This window comes from Lytechinus pictus, chromosome 2 (genome assembly GCF_037042905.1).
Source record: "Lytechinus pictus isolate F3 Inbred chromosome 2, Lp3.0, whole genome shotgun sequence".
NCBI lineage: Eukaryota > Metazoa > Echinodermata > Echinoidea > Temnopleuroida > Toxopneustidae > Lytechinus > Lytechinus pictus.
The window spans coordinates 13,366,751-13,389,520 of record NC_087246.1 but is presented as its reverse complement, the minus strand read 5'-3'; the positions used below and the strand labels follow the sequence as shown (position 1 = coordinate 13,389,520).

The window sequence follows — 22,770 nt, the reverse complement described above, 5'->3', positions numbered from 1 at the left end:
AGTTTAGGCAAATATGTAAAATTGAACTCCACAGATATGTACTGCACCATGTGTAAAGATATCTATTGTATTGATTTATTTTTTTCCTGCAAATCTAGAAAATTTAATCACAATGAAATATGTTCGCGTTTTGAAGGTCATGCAATGATCATGTTTTTTCACTAATGTACAAGATATGATTGCATTGATTATTTTAAATGTGGGTCACTTTCCATCGTATAGATAGTGTAGTCACAGCTGTACATATTTAATCACTAACCTCATAAATCATTATTATTGATCATCTTCATGTAATTATCATTCTAGGTTCATAGAGGAATACATGGTTTTGTGTTAGACCGTGCAGGAAAGGGAATAAGCCATGCACACATCATTGTAGAAGGCATTGAACACAATGTGAGCACGGCAAAATATGGCGACTTCTGGCGACCTTTGACCCCTGGAATCTACAACATTACTGCACATGCTGAAGGGTTAGTCAAGTCATAGTTTTTCTTCCATAAAAATCTTTTATTTTTATAAGTCCATACTTTAGCTGTAATATACATGTAGACTCCTAGCAAATTGAAACTTGAGCCATTATTGCTTCAAAGACAAGTCTTGATGATTATGGAAAATTAAATATTTCATAAAAAAAGGGGTTCTCTGAACAGATTTAGAGTATGTTGATGGATCGTTTGCTCACAACAATTAAAATTACAATTATACTCATTTGGAAGATTTGAGTTTAGAGTCATGTGTATTCATGAAAATGAATGGAATATTAACTGAGTGTGATATTTGGGGTGGAGGACTTTTCTACTCCATGCATTTTAAAAGTTAAACTACGTATTATGACCTGTTTCTGCGCTCTAGATTCAAAACTTGACCCATATACATTTTCAAATATAGATATGCACTGCAAACCCAAGAAATGATTGTCTACCCTGGTCCAGCGACCCAGGTCAACTTCACCTTGGTAACAGAAGGGTCAGATGATGGTCAACTGGACCTACCATTGGATGAATGGGCAGCTCGGTATGACTTCTCCATCTCACAAAACTTCAGTGGATACCAGACCAACGATGATCTGGCTAGAGTTTTGCTGGAGTATCAAGGGTCATACCCAGACATCATTGACCTTTCACCTTTGGGTCAAACAAGGTCAGGCAACAGTATCTGGATGGTGGAGATGGGAAAGTACAGGAAAATGGATAATGATATCGACATTCCCAGAGTGGCCTTGATTGGTGGTTTGAGAGGGGAGGAGCCTGTTGGCAGGGAATTGCTATGGCGATTCATCCATCATTTAGGAGAAGGTACTGTTAACTCATTTAATATATTTTCAATTCATTTACTTACATGGGAACAAACAAGAAATACTACTGTTCACAAGTTTACATAGTTTATAAGTAACCATTTGGTTTATTCGATAAAAACTAAAAACCTAGCATGTACATTTGTATAATATTGTCGTTTTTTCTTACTACATGCGATCTTACCTCCAATATTCATTATTCATCCATTCGTAGGATTATTTATTTACCCTTCAAGTTCATTTGAGCAGTGATGTCAAGTTATCAGTTTGTTTGAAATTCACTATATTAATACTGCCCATATGTTGTACTTAGACAAAACCATTAAATATTTTTTCCAGTTTATATACTGTAGTTTAGTTTCAGTGCTTCGAAACACTTTTATTAAATGCTATATAAATGCTGCATATTATTTTTTTTCTCTCTCTATCTGCATCATTAATAACAGGTTACCATGCCAATGATGACAGGGTTGTGAGACTCCTGAATAGCACCCGTCTGACGATCATCCCAGCTATTGACTATGATGGCTATGGCCTGGCTCATGAGGGAGATTGCACAGGTAGCATGTATGAGGGAGACTTTACTCCAAATAGCTTTGGACCCGATGGGGAACTGGTGAGTTCTGCTCCAATACAAGGCATTGATATCAGGGCTTATATTCACTTGGTCTTTAAGCAGTACTCTACCTCTCAGATAGTCTAATACCACATAGGATAAACCAATTTGGTCTAATTGCTGTTGGTCTAAGTTAGTCTAATTGCTGTTGGTCTAATAGTGCACTTGGTCTAATACCCACTTAGTCCAATTTCCACTTCATTTTCTAATCATATGGACTGAGTGATGTTAGACCAAATGGATATTAGCCAAAATAGGTATAGCCTGTCAAGAAATTAGACAAAATGTTAAATGGGGTAAAGCACAATCAGTCCACATGGTTAGTATACAAACTTGTTGAAGAAGAACTAGGGTGAGACCATGTGAGATGACACCAAATAGTAAATACAAGATTCAGGTGTTGATCAATTAGGTGTTACCAATACAGTGACGCTGATCTCAGTTCTGTAGTTGTTTGAATAATAGTAGACCGGCCAAAACGATTTTTTATACTTTGGACGGCAAAATTTGTTAATGCTTGCTAATGCTTGGCATCCCAGCTAATAGTCTTGCAAAAATACCCCGGAATAGCGATCGGCCGGATGCCAAGCGCAATTTTGCGTGAAACTGTCATTTTTAGCGTAAAATCTGAAAGAATGTCGAAAATCACGCATTTTGATATTTTGACGGATTATTTTAATATTTTTGATTATCTTTGATATGAAATTATTTTTATTCAGAGTTTCAAATTATAAGTCTCATAAATATGCATTTCAAATTTGAATATTACACACACACATATGGCACAGGGAAACATAAAACCGCGATTTCCTCCAAATAAAAGTTTGTGAAAACTATCAATAGTTTAAAGTTTTTTACGCAACTTAAATTCTTCGTTTTAAAAGCGTTTCTCAATCGAATGTATAGTAAATGTCCTAATGCCACAAAAATTAAAAGAATTTTCAAGTAAGATGGAATATATCTCATTTTATGTTATCCGAAAGGAGACAATGTGCATTTTACCAGGCGCGCATTTTGAAAGAAAAATTGAAAATACCGTACATTATGTACATAATTACATGTATAAGTACATACTAAAGCGAGTTTTTAATTACATGTATAAGTACATACTAAAGCGAGTTTTTAATTGAATAGCACAATTTGTCAATTCTTTGCATCCCAGCTCAAATTCTTGCGGAAATACTGAGGAATAACGTACGGGCGGATGCCAAGTGCACTTTTGCGTGAAAGTATCATTTTTTGCGTGAAATCTGAAAGAATGTCGAAAATCACGCATTTTGATATTTTGACGGATTATCATCATATTTTTGATTATCTTTGATATGGAATTATTTTTATTCAGAGTTTCAAATTATAAGTCTAGTAAATATGCATTTCAATTTGGAATATTACACACACATATATGGCAATATGAAATATAAAATCGTGATTTACTAAAAATAATAGTTTGTGAAAACTATCAATAGTATGATGTTTGTGTTCCGCATCTCAATTTCGTCAATTTTAGCGCTAACCGAATAAATACATAATAATTGTTGTCATGGCACATATAGTGAAAACAAATGTTGAAATAAGATGCAAGATATATCATTTTATGTTATATATGCGAAAGATAACAATGTACATTTATCGGATGCGCATTTCTGATAAAATACAAACAGCGCACAATATTACATCTATATTGCACATACTAATATTAATCAGTGCGATACTCGTCATGATAGTATATAGGATTATGTTTACTTTTGTAGAGTTCGATCTTCTTGCTATTTCCGCTAATTAATTGGTGCTGAACGTAAATCTACCTGTGGCGATATTCATAAATAGGTCTTATATTTGATTTGCCGTTACCATGGTAATATTAATTTTGTAGGAATATCTATATCCAAAATCATAGAAACAGTAGCGTACCTAGGATTTTCCACAGGGGGGGGGGCAAACCGTCGGCCAAAAAATTTGACAAGCAAAAAAAAGTCTTCAAGCTCGACGGGGGGGGGGGGGCATGGATACGTCTTTTGCATGGGTTGGGACTCGTCAGGGGGGCAGACTGTCCCCTCTGCCCCCCCGTAGGTACGCTAGTGCATATAAAATAAACATGTATGAATAAAACGATCGAATTAGCATTTTTAAACTACTCTGTCAATCTACATTTTACTTCAATAATTGGATTATCAAAGTCTAAAAAAATATGGCCGTTGCCACGGCAATACCTATTTTTGTCTCGCCTGCATGCATAGCAGAGCAGGACTAAAGGAGCCAGGGGGGGGGACAGGGGTACATCCCCTGCATGAGTTGTGACTCGTCGGGGGGACAGTCTGCCACCCCCCCCCCCCCCCTTCACGCTAGTGGTATATTATCTTGAAAACGGGACACTTTCAGCTCCATGTAATCCTTTCGGACACTATACATGACCTTAGGCAGCGGGGGGGGGGGGTCAGGGGGGGGGGGAAGAGGCAGATGCGGCCAGAAATTTTGTAACTCGTTTTAAGTATGTACTTATTCATGTAATTATGCTAATAATTTACAGTATCTTCAATTTTACATTCAAAATGCCCCTCCCCCTCCCCGCTAAATTTTGCATGCCCCCTTTCGCAAAATATTTCTTCCATCTTACTTGAAAATTCTTTGTGACATTAGAAACGATCGATATTCAATAGATGAACCAATTTAAATCGAAGAAAATAACTTGTAAAAAAACTTAGAACTATTGATAGTGTTCACAAACTTCTATTTTGAGTAAATCACGATTTTTTATGTCATATTGCCATATATGTGTGTGTAATATTCCAAATTGAAATGCATATTTAGTAGATTTATAATTTGAAACTCTGAATAAAAATAATTCCATATCAAAGATAATGAAAAATATGATGATAATCCGTCAAAATATCAAAATGCGTGATTTTCGACATTCTTTCAGATTTCACGCAAAAAATGATACTTTCACGCAAAAGTGCACTTGGCATCCGCCCGTACGTTATTCCTCAGTATTTCCGCAAGAATTTGAGCTGGGATGCAAAGAATTGACAAATTGTGCTATTCAATTAAAAACTCGCTTTAGTATGTACTTATACATGTAATTATGTACATAATGTACGGTATTTTCAATTTTTCTTTCAAAATGCGCGCCTGGTAAAATGCACATTGTCTCCTTTCGGATAACATAAAATGAGATATATTCCATCTTACTTGAAAATTCTTTTAATTTTTGTGGCATTAGGACATTTACTATACATTCGATTGAGAAACGCTTTTAAATCGAAGAATTTAAGTTGCGTGAGAAACTTTAAACTATTGATAGTTTTCACAAACTTTTATTTGGAGGAAATTGCGGTTTTATGTTTCCCTGTGCCATATGTGTGTGTGTAATATTCAAATTTGAAATGCATATTTATGAGACTTATAATATGAAACTCTGAATAAAAATAATTGCATATCAAAGATAATCAAAAATATTAAAATAATCCGTCAAAATATCAAAAATGCGTGATTTTTCGACATTCTTTCAGATTTTACGCTAAAAATGACAGTTTCACGCAAAATTGCGATTGGCATCCGCCCGTACGTTATTCATCAGGACATCCGCAAGACTTTCAGCTGGGATGCAAAGAATTGACAAATTGTGCTATCCAATTAAAAACTCGCTTTAGAATGCACTTATACATGTAATTAAAAGCTCGCTTTAGTATGTACTTATACATGTAATTATGTACATAATGTACGGTATTTTCAATTTTTCTTTCAAAATGCGCACCTGGTAAAATGCACATTGTCTCCTTTCGGATAACATAAAGTGAGATATCTTCCATCTTACTTGAAAATTCTTTTAATATTTGTGACATTAGGACATTTACTATACATTTGATGGATAAATGCAGTTAAATCGAAGAATTTAAGCTGCGTAAAAAAACTTCAAACTATTGATAGTTTTCACAAACTTTTATTTGGAGGAAATCGCGGTTTTATGTTTCCCTGTGCCATACGTGTGTGTGTAAGATTCAAATTTAAAATGCATATTTATGAGACTTATAATTTGAAACTCTGAATAAAAATAATTTCATATCTAAGATAATTAAAAATATGATGATAATCCGTCAAAATATCAAAATGCGTGATTTTCGACATTCTTTCAGTTTTTACGCTAAAAATGACACTTTCACGCAAAATTGCGCTTGGCATCCGGCCGTACACTATTCCTGGGTATTTTTGCAAGACTTTTAGCTGGGATGCCAAGCATTAACAAATTTTGCCGTCGAATCCTTATCTAGAGCACTTTTTGACTTTTGGCCGGTCTACTATAATACTTATGCACCTATTATTTAGCGTTATAGTTTCACAGTTCTTTCATCTTTTCTTCAGAATTGTAAAAACTTTAAGGTTTTCATTTCAGAGCAGGATTTCAGTTTATGCACTTTTTTCACAATATAATAGGATTTGAAAAAAACCCTGCTAATAATTGGTACTCTTTGCAAGCTTTGAACATCCTTGTAAGTATTGTGACTTATTAATTTGTTGCTAGTTATATTGTAAATCATGTTGTCTGAATTTGAGAGAAAAGTTAATTTACTGATTTTTTTGCTCTTCTCTACCATACAGTTATCTCAGAGACCGGAATTAGTTGCACTTCATGATCTGTTCTCGGAGCATAATTTCAGTTTGGTGCTTTCCATTGAATCCAGTGGCATGTGGGTCAGGTAAGACTTTTAGCTTTTATTTGAAAAAATGTTTAAAAATCTTGAAAAAGTTTGTAAGATAACTTGTGTAGATGCAGTGTGAAATAATTTCAAGATAAAATTAAACTTGTTGGTAATTGTATTAGGTTTTCTTAGATTTCACTGTGTGACTGTAACACCTGATACTGGAAGTCTTTGACAGTCTCTGAATGGTTTTCTTCATCTATTGATTTATTGCTACCCTTTTTCATGTCGTCTTTCAGGGGTCAAAGTTAGCTGAAACCAATTTGGCACGGAAAATAAGTTTTTTAAATTATAAAAGTGTTCCGAAACAAATTCTTATTATTTACATGTATGAATAATTTCTCTTATTTATTTTTTACGGGCGTTAACAAATTAACATATATTAAAGTTCTCTTGCAAACCCTAATTTTACTACAGTGACACAAAAATTAAGGGCAAAATTTCACAACTTCAGGACTTTAAAAAAATTTCAATAACAATATAACAACAAAATTTTCCCTGCACTAAGGATGTAGAATCCTTAACTTAAAGGGGAATCATTTTAAATCACTGATTCATCTTGTTTGTTGCAAACAAACCATACTTATTTTATGCTTTGGTATTTTTTTCCCTCTCTGCAGGTACCCTTATGACAACCCTAACTCTGATCATGGATCAACCACTGAGGACAACATGCTGTTCTTTGAAATAGCTAATGCATATGCATCAGCCGATTCCATTCTTAGCGGAGGGGTGAAGTGCAATGGTCATACCTATGGTGCTGGGGTAGTGAATGGGGCCAAATGGAAAAACACAAGGAATACACTCCAGGACTACTTATATACACAGAAAAGTGAATTCATGGTAAATGTTCAATTGTATTCATATATTTCTATTTTTTTATAGTTTTGTACTTTTATTATCAATGATATTGTATCTTGTTATAATCTTTATCAAAGTAGTAGTTTAATATCTACGCCATAAGCATTTGAAATGCAAATTTTTGGTACAACTGAAGCATGTCAGAAATATCTTAATGCCGTAGTAGACAAAAACATCAATATTTTGTTTCTTTTATTTGTTCAGCGTGGTTCACATAAGAGGATCACCTTACATGTTGAATGCATTTATTCTGTTACTATTGTTGATGTTTTCCATTATTATCATTACTATTTTCCATATTCAGGTAACTGCTCAGATATCATGTTGTAAGTATCCTGACCATGTGGAGCTTGAGAACCTATGGAGGACCAATCTAGAATCACTCTTGAAATTCACTGAAAAATCACACCAAGGTAATCACTTATTTATACACCTACAATGTGCAGTTGAGCCTGAAAGTACAATTATGGCATGTTTCCAGACCTGCCAACTGTCCCGATTTTATCGGGATCGTCTCGATTTACAACTTTCAAATGGCCAAAAATCGGGACGTCCCGATTTTTGAAATTTCATGTGAGAAAAAAAATATTGTAAACTTAACCGAAAGAGGGCGTCATCATATTACTGGCGTATTTTTTTTCATGCTATGCTACGTACTGCGATTCACACAGTGCGTGTACAGTATGCACTCTGCAGTTTAGCGTTCAGCAGTGCGTAATAGGTAATACATGCCGGAGATGAAAAAATGTCAGCCGTGTGTTGCTGCCCTCTACGTTCAATGAGTTGTGCTTTTATCAAGGCTTTCCAATTTATTTTCGATATCCTGGCGAATCAATGCGAGCGACAAGTTCCGAACGCACGCACATCTACAAACGCAAAGCAGCGGCACAAATGGCAATATATAGCGACTGGTAAATACGTCTGTAAGGATGATGACATCATCCAAGATGGCAACTTACGTTGACCAACGAAAGGATCGAAGATGACGATGTTTTGATCATCATTTGAAAGGAATTAGCGGTAACTGCGGTCTAAGGTACGATATTTCTGAATTTTATACATTTTTTCGTAAATATGAATGTAATTTCTTTTTCATAATGTGACATTTTATGTTTAAAAAACGATCGAAAAATCAGGTTTCCTCCGAATGTTAGATCTAACGTTACTGCTAATATGTTGTCTGTACGTACGGGCCTCCAAGCTCTTCAGTCTATGTATTGGTGAGTGAGCCAACGCAGTTCAGCAGAACAACAAAATTACAGAGACTGAAGCTTTTGGTCTAAGACATTACTCAAGTTCCACAGAATAAAAACGAAAGTTCAGTTGAAAGGTAGGTATATGTGTAGTGTAAATAGTGCAAAATGTTGGGTTACATAAAAATTAAGAGACTTGCTGTTGTATTATAAATAAATTACAAATAAATACAAATAAATTACAAATGATAAAAATGTACAAGCCCACTTTGATTACACCACAGTGTATTTCAAAAGATTTTGCAACCTTCAATACATTCATTTCAAGTATGAAAATTGTGTTCCCTTGGCCTTTAAAGTTGCTAAAATCCAACAGCTTCAGGGGGCGCTGCCCCCTGGACCCCCAGCTGGTGGTTGTCCTGATTTTGGGTTTCCAAATGTTGGCAGGTATGTGTTTCCTATTTGCAGTAGCCTACTATTGTCTCTTTTTTTAAACGCGATTTGCAGTTGTGGTGTTTGTATAGAAATTGTGATATTAAAATCTGTTTAGATGTTATCTCTTTGTAAAGGTATTCAAATTATTATATATAGTTCAGACAAAGGTTGTTTTGTACAATCTAAATTTTCATCCAGAGACTTGACAGACTTAGAAGCAAGTAATGTGGACAAATATGGTAATATGTTTTGGAGATCATACGGGGGGGGGGGGGGGGGGGAAATGACAGAAATGAATAAGTGAAACTGAAAAGCTTGTTACTCTGCTTCATGTATATATGTCTGTATTGTTTGTCTTTTTGGTCGAAACAAATAAGGTGTGTTTTTGTTAAAGCTGTATATTATATGTTTATCTATAAATTGATTTTATTTATGATGATACCCATTAAATCATTCACAGCTACATTAGCAAAGTGAATTTATTTAAATGTCCTTAGCCCATATTCATAGAAAGCGAATTGTCAGCTAATTAAATTGGCAACAATTCCCATTGTTGATAATGTGATTTGCAGTCTTATAAATATGAACCCATATTCAAATCTTTATTCAGCTGTTGTTGAATGAATTAAATTTCCAATTAATTTGTTAATTGTCAATATCTAGTGGCAAAATCATAAGCAGGGATAAGACTGGAAAAAAAAATCCAAAACATATGTTCACTATTCTAAATAGGAATAAAGATTGCCAGTAGTTATAAAGCAGTCTCAATGGATATGTTGCCAGTGAGCTCTGAATGTTGGCAGCTTGTCACAGAAGAGAAGGGATGGAGACTATTTCAGAATGTAGGCATTTGAATTTAGTTTATTACAGGTGCCAAGTGTAGTTGTTGATAAGAAATACCAAAGAAGTAGTAGATTACATCCTTACTTAATTTGAAATGTACTCTCCAGCTATGCAGTAATTGACTTTGGAAACAGGTGCATGATGTACATTTCACAAATGTACATCATGCACCTGTTTCACCTCTTACTGTTGTTGATTTCATGAAATGTTTAGCAGGTTATTGGTCTTTTATACCGTGTTTACACTTAATCGGCTTTTGAATCGGCTCGCGGTTCTGAACCGCGAGCCGATGCAGCATCGGCTTTTTCATAGCGTGTAAACGCGATTAACTTGCATCGGCTCGCGGTTCAGAACCGGCAATTTGCACCACCAAAGTAGTAGGTTCTGAACCGCGAGCCGATGCAGAATCGGCTTTTTTACTACATGTAAACAGAAAGCCGATTCTGCATCGGCAATTGGTGCGCATTTCATTTACTTTACCATTGTGACGTAATTGTAAGCGCACGGATCCAGCGTTGTCTTTATTATGACGTATATTGTTGGTGTGCGTATCATTTCAGGTTTTTGCTGTAACAGCGTGTAAACGCAGTGCAAGATAAACCAAAAGCCGATCAAGTGTAAACACGGTATTACTTAATTAGAATTCTTTTGATGTTTATTTGTAGATCTTGTAGATTGCATTGAACTTTGCTGTCAAGAGCAGTGAACTTTGTTTGAACTTAAGAGTGTGATGAGAAATAAAAAGATGTATTTGATCCTCAATCTGTGTCTGCATGAGATAAATGGAAATGAAAAGCAGGGTCCATTGAACACTTCTGAAAGTGTTGGGGGCCTGACCTTCGAAGATATCACAATGAGATGGTAATTTTTTATGTTTTTGGAGACGTGTTTACTGTTAAAAGTCCCCCCCCCCCCCAATTACTGCTGCTGTTGCAGAAATGGTTTATAGGAGCTTCATATAGTATCAAAGGAAATATTGGTGATTACTATAAGAAGCTTGATTGCTGTGGCATCATATATTACTGTTGAGAAATACTACTATATACAGCTCATGAAATCTCAATTTTAGAGCCTTATGAAAGAAAATAGAATATCTATTGTAATTATTTCTGAAGATATTCCCTGAATTTCAATATTGTAAGTACATTTCTACACCCAGGTATTCGTGGTAAGATCCAAACTGCTGATGGAACCCCTCTGCCCTCTGCTGTCATTCACCACGGAGACCATACACATGTCCTTATCCCTGATGGAGACGGGATGTTCCGACGTATGATGCCTACAGGTGTACATGGCGTTACCGCATCAGCACCAGGCTACATGCCTCTTACTAAAGATGTCCATGTAACTATGAATACAGTGAGTGTATATAATTTCCCGCTGGTATCATTCATTTTAACCCATACTATTCCTTTAGCTGCAAATTACGTAGCTTTAAAATTCTTTACACACAACTGTATTGTATGTTGATTATAATGCAGGCCTATCTTGGTCCAGAAAAAATGTGAAATTTTGGCTTCGTCTTTCCGAATTAAAAGTTTATTTTGGATAGTTGCTCAGAAATTAGATGACATACAGTGTATGTGTATTTTGATTTGTTTTTGCTGATGCATATTAAACATAAACAGAATGGCAGGTTTCAGAGAACATGAAGACTTACCCCAAACTATTATCTATTACATTAAAGCAACAATTCTACTAATTAAAAAAAAATTGCCTCGACATCCTGTTTCAACCAATATGTGTGTTTTTTTTAATTGAAGTATGTCAAGAAATGATTTGAAATGACTTGAAAGAGATGGTAGATTTTACTTACAAAATATTTTCATGTCCATCTCTTTTTTTCCAGGTTAGTGAAGTTGTATTTGAAATGGAGAAAGAGCCAGGAATGACATACCATCATTATAATGATACAACAGAGATGTTGAAAAATCTTACTGCATCTTATCCTCACCTAACACATTTGAAAAGGTATGTAATTGCATTCGTTGTTGCCTTATCCAGAAATTACTTAAGCTCCATATATTTGTGCATTCTCTAAGAGCATTTCTTAGCTGTTACTAGAAAATGTATTGGCTACCCTTGAATGGTAATATTGAACAAGCCAAACACAGATACGATATTCAGCTATCCCAGCTGAAATTTGAAATAATTATGTGATATACAACAATAAGGCATTCATTGTAATTATTACAAAATATCAATGTGCAGTTGTTTTATAGTTGAATTTAGCAGTGAAATTATATGTAAATTAAATCAGTGACTAGTCAATAACTTACTGTATAAGCTGTTATTTTCGCGGTGGTTTTATTTTCGCGAATTGCCGATCGGCTGCGAATTCAACAATGCGCGAAAATATTGACAGATTTATCAATCAATGCCAATGTCCCCAACAGCAAAGTTTTGATATTGAAAATATCCTTTAAAATGAGATTATAGAGATATGCACCTTTATATGTACAAAAAATAAGGTTTAGAAAGTACAGTTAGTGATTCAAAAGGTTAGCTAGAATTTCACTTTTTTTTATTTCTCAAAAAAATCAGAGCCTAAACTATTTTCTAACGTAATTCTATCGATATTTATTCACTCACTGTAATATTACAATGTATTTTTCATGAAATAATTTGATTTTATTGTCATCTGATTGACTATATACACACGTATTGGCAGCTATTTGCATACTCATTAATATTCATAAGTCACATGACCAGAGCTTTTAGAGGGAATTTAACATTTTTGCACTGAAACCAAATTTTACAAAGTGAATCTAACAAAACACAACTTCAAAAGATTACTCTTACATATCAAACCGTGACATGATGAATTTTCATATCTAAAGGTACAAAAAAGTGAAATTCAAGCCACTTTTTTTCCACACTTTGTTACAATTTGTAACTGTTTTTACCGGGACATATTTATGTATAAATCACACATCAGCATTAAGGCTGAGAAAGATACAATTTTTGCACATGGTTTGCACTAGTTTTGTTTTTTCTGAAATTGAAATTCTATGGAAGTTTTTGTACATCTTCCGATCGCGAATTTAACAACCCGCGAAAATGTCAGGACCCCCGTGATCCGCGAAAAATTCTGTACGCGAAAATAACAGCTTGTGCAGTACTTGTGAAAGCACAGTCATACACAATTTGCACTTGATTTTTTATTAAAGTATCTAATGTTCTGTATAGCAATTTTGTGGATTCACAATACAATGCGCATCTATCAGTTTCAGCGGAAAGGCCGAAATTAGCAATGCCTCATGAGAAAAATTTGACATTGTTGCACGCGCTAGTACTAAAGTGCATGCATGCATGTGATTATTTAGCGCTGGCCGACACGGCTCGACCGATAGGCAATTGGCCTGTTCCCTGCAACCGATTGATGGCGCACCATATATTTGTGAATCCATAAAAAAATTTCTGGGGTAGTCTTTTATTTCTAGTTTGTTCAAAAACTATATTCAAGTAGTATGAATATTCTTTTGGATATCCCTTAGTATTGGTGTTAGTGTTGAAGGGAGACCATTGCAAGTCTTGGAGCTAAGCAACAAACCTGGCAGTCATCAGCCAGGAAGGCCAGAGGTCAAATTCATTGGCAGTATCCATGGCAACGAACCAGTTGGGAGAGAACTTGTATTGTCCTTAGCTAACTATCTACTGATGAGCTATGGGAAAGATGATGCAATTACAAAGGTATAGTAGCATACATAAATCCACATTAACGAGTTCCATAGTATGAATTAATGACACGACACACCCTATCAACACCCATAAGTGGGGGTAATTCTTGATATTGAACTCATTGATGTGGGTTAAATGTTTTACATGTATAAGATGAACTTGTTGATTAATATCTTATGTCACATGTACTCTCTCAATCAGTCGTTTCAATAGGATTTGCTTCATTCACCTTACAAAAACTATTGGTGTATGCATACTGAATATACTTTGTGATGGTGTTATCTTATTATGTTTCATGACAAAACAACCTAGAAAATGATGTCTTATGGATTTCCTGTCGCAATTGAAAAATTATATATACATGAAGTATTAATCAATTAATATTACAAAGGATTATGCATATGAAATAGGTTATGCAACTAATAATACTAATCAAATATTAATATTTGTGCTCTTTGTTTATGTCTTAAAGTGATGTAGATCTGAGCTGTTCATTTATTTCTGAAAGTGATATACATCTTATTCCATTTTAATTCTTTAGCTTTTAGATACAACTCACATCCACATCCTCCCCACCATGAACCCTGATGGCTCTGAGAAGACTAAAGCACTCCAAGGAACATGCTTTGGAGATGAAGGAAAAACAAATGCAAATGGAATCAACTTAGAAAATGATTACCAGGGTGAGTGCTCATTGGATGATTTTGAGTTTGTGTTGAATGCTGGTAAAACTCTAAATTAATTTTAAAAACGTCTGAACGATGAATTTTTCTCTCAGTATGAAAATCCTGCCAATAGCACACTGTAGGTCACTATGATTTATATTTTTATTTCTTATTTGTTTGTTTATTTCCCCTATATTAGCCCATTGTTTTTTGCATTGTATTTCAATGTTATTTGTTGTTTACTCCTGTATGTTTTATATTCATTTATATTTGATTGTATCATGGTGGTGCCCCACCCACAATTCTTTTTTTAACTTCCACGGGCTACCAATCCCATGTTTTTGTCAAATTTGTATATATATCCGTATTTTTATGATTGATTAATTGATTGAAAAAAAATAAATTTTGAATTGAATTAAAATGAGTTGTTGTTTGGATCTTAAAAAAAAACACTCACCAAATTGAAGGGGGAAAATGGAAATGGAATAATTATTATAATTATAATTTATAAGATTTATATAGTGCACTTTCCATCTTCATTAGATGCATATGAAAGGCACATGGGAAATGATTATCAGGGTGAGCACACATTGTGTGATTTTAAGTCTGGTGTTATATGCTGGTGTTGGTGTTAAGGCAAAATACACACCAAATCTGGGGCAAGGCAGGTGTTGGGATCAATATCACTTGGTATTAATAATAATTCTTATTTACCCAGGGTAGCCATTTTACCTCTTATGTACTGTTCTCCCAGCAGACCCTGCAGAACATAATGTTATTATTACCCTTCTCCATTCTAAAACATCAAGCACCTGACAAGAAAGCAGAAGATCCCATTTTTTAAAGTATGGTATAATTTGGCCGGGGATCGAACCCACGACCTCCCATACATGAGGCGAGCGCTCTACCACTGAGCCACTATGTCCGGTTTTGAGCTTTCATTGACTAATATTTGGTGATGTTTTTTTAGTACAGTGAAGTTGAATGCAGGTGTTGTTGGGGCAAACACACACCAGTCAAAACATTCAACGTGAATTGAGGCTCGCATTTAGCATCTCTTTGTGTATAGATTTCAATAACACCATTCTGCAGCTTTATTTTCACTCTCAACACAGACACCAATACATTGAATTAACAATTATCAGCTCTTTTCCAATAGAACACAACTCTAGTAATCAAAAGCAATTAGATTTTCAACTAATCTGATTGATGCACACGATTGGTTTGCAATGTTATCATGACTCAAATTAAGTCTGTTCAGTGTTGAGCTTTGCATACTTGTGGGGATTCCCATGTAGATATCAGATTGTTCAATTGTCTACGTCTTTACAGTGAACGTGATGAACGCATCAATTGACGTCCAACCAGAGACCAGAGCTGTTACTGATTGGCTGAGCAGTCGACCTTTCACCCTTGGTGTTTCACTCTTTGGTGGGACAGTGGTGGCTCGCTATCCTTATAACTCACAGAAAGGTAAGATCCTCTTTCCCCCTTTTCTTTTGATCAGACAGTTTTTCAGGGGGGGGGTCTGTTTCATAAAGCTGTTTGCTATCCCTCGACTGGTGACCCTTTCTCTTGTTAAAATATATATACAGTATATACCTTTGTAGCTGATTTAGCACCTAAGAACATGTTCCATTCATGCATCAAGTCATACATAACTTTACCAACATCTTTTTGAAGCAGTACCCAGGCCCATTTTATGAAGGCTTATGGTTTTCAAAATCAAACTTACCTACTGCATAATAGCAATTTTTGTGCCTTTACCGTTTTTTTTATACCTAAAAAGAATACACTGATCAATTTATCAATGACAAAGGCACAACATTTGTCAGCAGTAAGTAGCACTATGCTCTAAAATACTTCTAGATGATGAATAATGGTGTAACTGGATTTGTTCATAATTTAGTTTGGATTATTATCAGTCATATTCTTGTTAAAACTTGTCCTTAATCTATATTTGAGTTGTTTGCAAAAAACTTAAAAGTTATCCAGCTATAAAGGATACGTACATCACCTCTACTTCAATAACAACTGTATAAGTAGGTTTCTGTATTACACTCAAGTACGACAATACACCAGACGGTGGACTGTACTGTTTCCAGAAGAAGAAGAAGAAGTCTTTCAGATACGGCACTCCCAGTGTGCTACAATTATTAAGCCATCTTTACAGGGTTGGCGCGTTTTAAACGGTGTGTTTTAAAACATGTTTTAAAACGCGTTTTAAAACACCCGTTTTTTTTACAAAAAAAACGTGTTTTAAAACACCTCATAGACTCGTGTGTTATAAATATGCAGGGATGTGATTTTACATGAATTTATTTTTTATACTTTTATTTCTTAATTAGTTTATTATTTTCTTCTAACTAAATCTCTTTCTCTACACCACTCTTTTTCTCCTCTCTCTTTCCCCCCTTATTCTCCCTTTCTCCATTGCTTTGTCATGTTCCTTTCCTCCTGTTCAATTGTGCACATCAATCCATATTTAAGAATATTCTCATTTTAACAAACATCTGAGTGTTGTGCTCACTTTTAGACAGGGAAAGAAACACTATTTAAAATGAGCTCAAATATGTAATAGTAGTACTTGAATGAAATGGAAGTGTTGCACAAACATAATAATATTTTGCAAATAGACTGTACATGTATATCTGACATTGTAACCTTGAGGTACACACGAAATTAGGTGAAACTTTGCGCTTCGTAAAGATGAAGAAAAGTAATTTAATTCAGTATAAGATAATCAGCTAGCAAACCTTTTTTTCCTCCCTGAACATGTGTGGAACTACCATTGTTTTAACATTTTTTGGTTCAGTCAAGTTGGTCATTATTATCAAATCTGTAAAAATTGAAATATTGTATTGTTCAAACAATTAAAAAAAAATAGTGAGGGGCATTATCAACTCTCTCATTTGCACATCACTGAGTTGTAATAAATGTTTTGTGAAAAATAAGCGAAATTTTAAAATGTTATAACTTTCTTATTTTACATCCGATTTTGATGTAATTTTCAGCATTATGCTTGTTTGAATTTTTTCTACTGATTCAAATCAAACATTTTTCTGGGGTGGACTTGACCTTTAACCCTCCTAACACTCCCAGGGGACCGTAATGGCCCCCTTAAAAATTTCTATGATAAATCCATAAGCACAACAGGGCCACGCCATATTGTTCAAGACTATTTTTTGGATACATGCATGGATATGTGGTTATGATATTACCATGGAGCTATCAACACATTAATAGCTCAATGATATTACAAGTGCATGACAGACCAGAATTGCTCAATATCGTGATTTCATGTATAAAGCCAATGCTAATTTTTCGCCAACATTTTTATCTGTATCAATATTTGTACTTTTTGTTAATGATTGGAAAATTATTGCCAATAATTTCCATTAAAAAACTGATAAAAAAAACACAAAAGTAACCACAAAACTGTAGATAAGAAATATGTAAAAAAAAACAGTTAAAACAAACATTAAAAAAACAATTTGATCAGAATTCCTCAATTAAAGAAATAAGCAGTTCAAGGGCCTAATATTTATAGATTTAAACCCAATTTTGTATTTCATGCACTTATGGGTACCCGGTAGAATGTAAAAGTCATTGTAGCTTGTCCAGTACTGTGTGCGCCTCACTGGCGACTGACTTGAATACTACCCAGGGAGTGGAGGATGTGCATACATTGTGTGCGGGAATGACTGATTGAATCCGATGATTGTGGTAATAATAAATCTTTAAAGCGCTTAGACATGTCGTTCCAATGTATTAAGCGCGATATAAAAGCGGACTTTTATCATTATTATTACTTAAAATTTGTATAATTGATTCAAATGAAATAAAGCATATTGAGTAAATGAAATTAAGCATTGAAAGCCTATAGTCTATAGATTATGTCATTTTCTTACATTGTGCAAATTCTTCTCACCCCCTAGATTGACAAGACTAAAAAAACCCTGAGACTTCATCATATGTATGAGGAATAAACTTATGAAATGTCAACTTACTTTTTCGGCATTCAATTTCCTTGATTTTGTTATTTGGGGGAAAATATGAACTTTTCTGTTGGAAATTCAGTAAAAAAAATTGTAGTCATCTCTTACTAATACTCCAAAAATGTATTTAAAACATCAAGAACTTAAATCATACTGTATTAAATGTACAATTTAATTGATTTACAGAAAATTACATCGTTCGTTGGGAAAAAAACGTTTTAAAACGATTTAAAACGTTTTAAAACAATAAAAAGCGTTTTATTTGTTTTTTTTAATAAAAAACGTTTTTTATTACAACCCTGATCTTTAGCATGGGTGCCACGGAGAAGCTTTATCAGTGCAGGTCTTTACTATGCCCTTTTCCGGCATTGGAATTGCATTTTATCATGGGTTTTTTTTGTTTTATCGAAACAAAAGTGTAATAAGAAACAAAGTGTAATAAGCGCTATATAAATGTAACTATTATTATTTTATTATTGTGCATTTCTTGCAGGGGGAGGCAATATAATTCAAACAGCAGATGACCAACTCTTCCAGCATCTTGCCAAGGCATATGCTAATAAGCATCCCACAATGCACCTTGGTAACCCACAATGTCCTGGAAATGCAGGTGAGTTGTTGATGACCCATCAGCTGGTACTTTCATTCAAGAACAACCGAAAAATAGATTCTGAAGTTTGAAATCAACACATTTAAACCTCTTCTCCCTTTTTTTATTGCACAAATCAAACATTATTGCAGATTATTGAAGTGTTAAACATTCTGCACTTATATCATAAAAAACCAAGCATTTTTATTTGAAATTCTGTTTCAGTAGAGGTCCTTGTAATATATCTGAGCTGGTATTTAAAAAATATTGTATTTTGATATCTTCACTTTTGTAGTTGTCTTGATTTTAAAGGTCTACATGTACATGTGATTAATGTAAACTGTTTAGAAACTATGGCCCAGTAAGGCAGTCTAGAGTGTGCAGTGTAATTCAATTATATACTCCACTTCTGATTTCTAAGACAGAATAAAATAAGAGATCCAATAATTTTGGGAATGCCTGCCGTGATTTTCACTAATCGTAGTAACTAAATTTCATGTGATATGTCACAGTAGACATTTCATAGAAGAAACATTACCGAATAGATCCATCTGTTTGCTTGGCTTCAATATTACCAGATAAGTAATTCATTTAATTTTCCTTCTCTCCCATTATCAGAGGAGTCTTATCCCAATGGTATTGTAAATGGTGCTGAGTGGAATGCTCAAGATAATAATATTCAGGTAAGACCATTTATAAAAGTTATACACAAAACTGGTACCTTGGTACTATATTCAAGAAAAAATTGTTCTAGTTCATCTTTCATTAACACAAATATTTTCATTATTTGCATGTGCATTTTCAACACATGCCCATGGAATTGATTTGTTTTTAATCTTTTAAATGTAAAAACCAACATCACAAACTTTGGAGAATATTCTCTTTTACATCCCTTCTTTCAGAAGTAGAAATTTAGTTCATGGTTTTATGCTTATATCACTGACAATTTGTTTCTTACAAGAGTAATTTAAGGCAAATTATTTTATCTTGGTCAATACTTTATCCTTTGGTTCTCATGATATTTAATGTTGTCTTTCAATTTGTCTTCAACACCACTAGGATTTCACCTATGACTTCCTTGGTTGCTTAGACCTGTCAATCCATACATGCTGCTGTCTGTACCCCAAGGCATCAGAACTCCAGGACCTTTGGAAGGCACATAGACCAGCCCTGATAGAGACCATTAAACAGGTGGGTACCAAGTCCCAGTTAAGGTGTCACAGTCAAGTTGTTATGTGATGGAGGTTTTGTCACATCAAATTCCTTACGTGACATCATTATCATTGGGCAGGATTCAGGAGTCAATATATCTTTTGCTATCCATGAAGGGTATAGATGTGATCCTTATTTTCAAGGTCTGCTCTGCCTTTATTGATACTTTGGTTTGAGTCAAGCCCTTTGGAAGTACAAATTTCATTCAAATGATTCACAAGAAACAAACACTCAGAACTTTGTTAACGATTGTGAGCAATCATGCACTGTGCATCATTGAATGAAGAAAAAAAATGATTATCAAACTGCAAAAGGATACTCACACACAGCACTCAGAAAATGATTACATTTTAGGGGGAAAAAAACAACTGTGATTTGAATTGTAATTTGAATCATGAAAATTCTTCAATATTCATGTCCACAAATGCAAAAAAAAAAAAAATTCTCAATCACCATTCCAAAAATTGATTTAAAAATTTCACTCTTTCCTGTGTATGTGTGAACGCCGCTTATGTTTCATTATCATTAATAGTAATGCTATACTCCAAGACAGATGTACATTACATTTGTAGACGAGGTCACACAGCAGGATAGAATTGACAAGATAAAAATATTTTTTAAATAAATAAAACTAAGCAATAACCTTCATTTTAATCTCATAATTTTCCCCAAACCAGGCACATCGTGGAATCCAGGGCTTTGTTACCACGACTCAAAACAAACCATTAGAGGGTGCTACAATAACCATCAGTGGTATCCATAGGAACCATGTGGTGACATCCCAGCATGGTGACTTCTGGCTTCTCCTGCCAGATGGTCAGTATTCTATTACAGCTAGTGCTGAAGGTCACTCCAGTGAGGTCATCCCTGCGGAGGTCAATGGTCAGGAGGTGTTGGTTATAAATTTCAAGATTCCAGAGAAGAGCACCATCATGGGTTTCCCAATTTACCTCTTCTTAGGAATGATTGGTGAGTTTGATGAAAAATTTCCTTTCCACACTAGTGATTTGTGAGATTGTTAGTTTGCTAGTCTCTATAGTTTTTAGAATGATTGATGAGTTGTATTAAAAAAAAAAAGCTTATGATGTAAAAGACTTCTTCCCCACTTGTGTATTTTGTAGATCGTAAATGTCCCAGTCTACTTTTAAGGAATGCTTGGTGAGGTCCAATGCAGAATAGTATGTGGAGAATTCCCAGACCTGCCAACCAGTACGTTTTTGGTGTATTTAGCACGTTTTTGTAACCAAAATACGGCAGTACGTTTTTGTCTCACCTGCATAGCAGAGTGAGACTATAGGCGCCGCTTTTCCGACGGCGGCGGCGGCGTCAACACCAAATCTTAACCTGAGGTTAAGTTTTTGAAATGACAGCATAACTTAGAAAGTATATGGACCTAGTTCATGAAACTTGGCCATAAGGTTAATCAAGTATTACTGAACATCCTGCCTGAGTTTCATGTCACATGACCAAGGTCAAAGGTCATTTAGGGTCAATGAACTTAGACCATGTTGGGGGAATCAACATCAAAATCTTAACCTAAGGTTAAGTTTTTGAAATGTCATCATAACTTAGAAAATATATGGACCTAGTTCATGAAACTTATACATAAGGTTAATCAAGTATCACTGAACATCCTGCATGAGTTTCACGTCACATGACCAAGGTCAAAGGTCATTTAGGGTCAATGAACTTTGGCCGAATTGGGGGTATCTGTTGAATTACCATCATAACTTTGAAAGTTTATGGATCTGATTCATGAAACTTGGACATAATAGTAATCAAGTATTACTGAACATCCTGTGCAAGTTTCATGTCACATGATCAAGGTCAAAGGTCATTTAGGGTCAATGAACTTTGGCCAAATTGGGGTATTTGTTGAATTACAGCCATAAATTTGAAAGTGTGTTGGTCTAGTTCATAAAACTTGGACATAATAGTAATCAAGTATCACTGAACATCCTGTGCGAGTTTCAGGTCACATGATCAAGGTCAAAGGTCATGTAAGGTCAAAGAACTTTGGCCACGTTGGGGGTATTTGTTGAATTGCCATCATATCTCTATAAGTGTATTGGTCTAGTTCATAAAACGTGGAAATAAGAGTAACCAAGTATCACTGAACATCTTGTGCGAGTTATAGTAGTAGTTTTGAAAATCAGCACTGCTGCTATATTGAATCGCGTGATGCAGGTGAGACGGCCAGAGGCATTCCACTTGTTTCTTTAAAAAATATGTTTTTGTAAAAATAAAAAAAAATCAATTTACAAAATCGTAATTTATTGAGAAAAATCATCTCCATATGTCTCTATTTCATAAAACTTACACAAATATGGTTATTAGATCAATGTAATTTCAGGTAACTTTTTTTTTCAATCATTTTGTTAAAACTAAAGGGTGAGATATACACATGTTTCAATGTTTTTTTTTTTCATCTGCAAGAGCAGTGCGCATTTTAGCTTGCATGCAGCTTGAGCGCCGCGATGAGCGAGTGCGCCACGCATTTTATTATGAATTTTTTGGGGGGAAAATACAGTTTTTTTTATCACAGAATACAAATTTTCAATCCCAGAGGTTGGCAGGTCTGAATTCCTCTCTAAGGCCACTACTAATGTAAATTAATTTACATATGCAGTGGACTCACACTACAACAACAAGCTTTAATTTAGCACCTTGTGACAAAGAGCTC

General features: G+C 34.7%; 1 protein-coding gene across 1 annotated transcript in view; it reads left to right on the top strand.

Moving 5' to 3' along the window:
• The window catches only part of LOC129254779 (carboxypeptidase D-like), a 32,061-nt gene that overhangs the window by 5,851 nt on the left and 3,440 nt on the right, over positions 1-22,770 (top strand). The window contains exons 8-22 of the mRNA XM_064110079.1: positions 307-473; positions 892-1,298; positions 1,744-1,913; positions 6,510-6,607; positions 7,231-7,453; positions 7,776-7,884; positions 11,102-11,301; positions 11,792-11,913; positions 13,440-13,635; positions 14,165-14,306; positions 15,621-15,761; positions 18,780-18,896; positions 19,494-19,558; positions 19,935-20,066; positions 20,765-21,056. Coding sequence (XP_063966149.1) covers positions 307-473; positions 892-1,298; positions 1,744-1,913; positions 6,510-6,607; positions 7,231-7,453; positions 7,776-7,884; positions 11,102-11,301; positions 11,792-11,913; positions 13,440-13,635; positions 14,165-14,306; positions 15,621-15,761; positions 18,780-18,896; positions 19,494-19,558; positions 19,935-20,066; positions 20,765-21,056 — 2,581 coding nt within the window. The remainder of the gene's footprint in view (positions 1-306; positions 474-891; positions 1,299-1,743; positions 1,914-6,509; positions 6,608-7,230; positions 7,454-7,775; positions 7,885-11,101; positions 11,302-11,791; positions 11,914-13,439; positions 13,636-14,164; positions 14,307-15,620; positions 15,762-18,779; positions 18,897-19,493; positions 19,559-19,934; positions 20,067-20,764; positions 21,057-22,770) is intronic.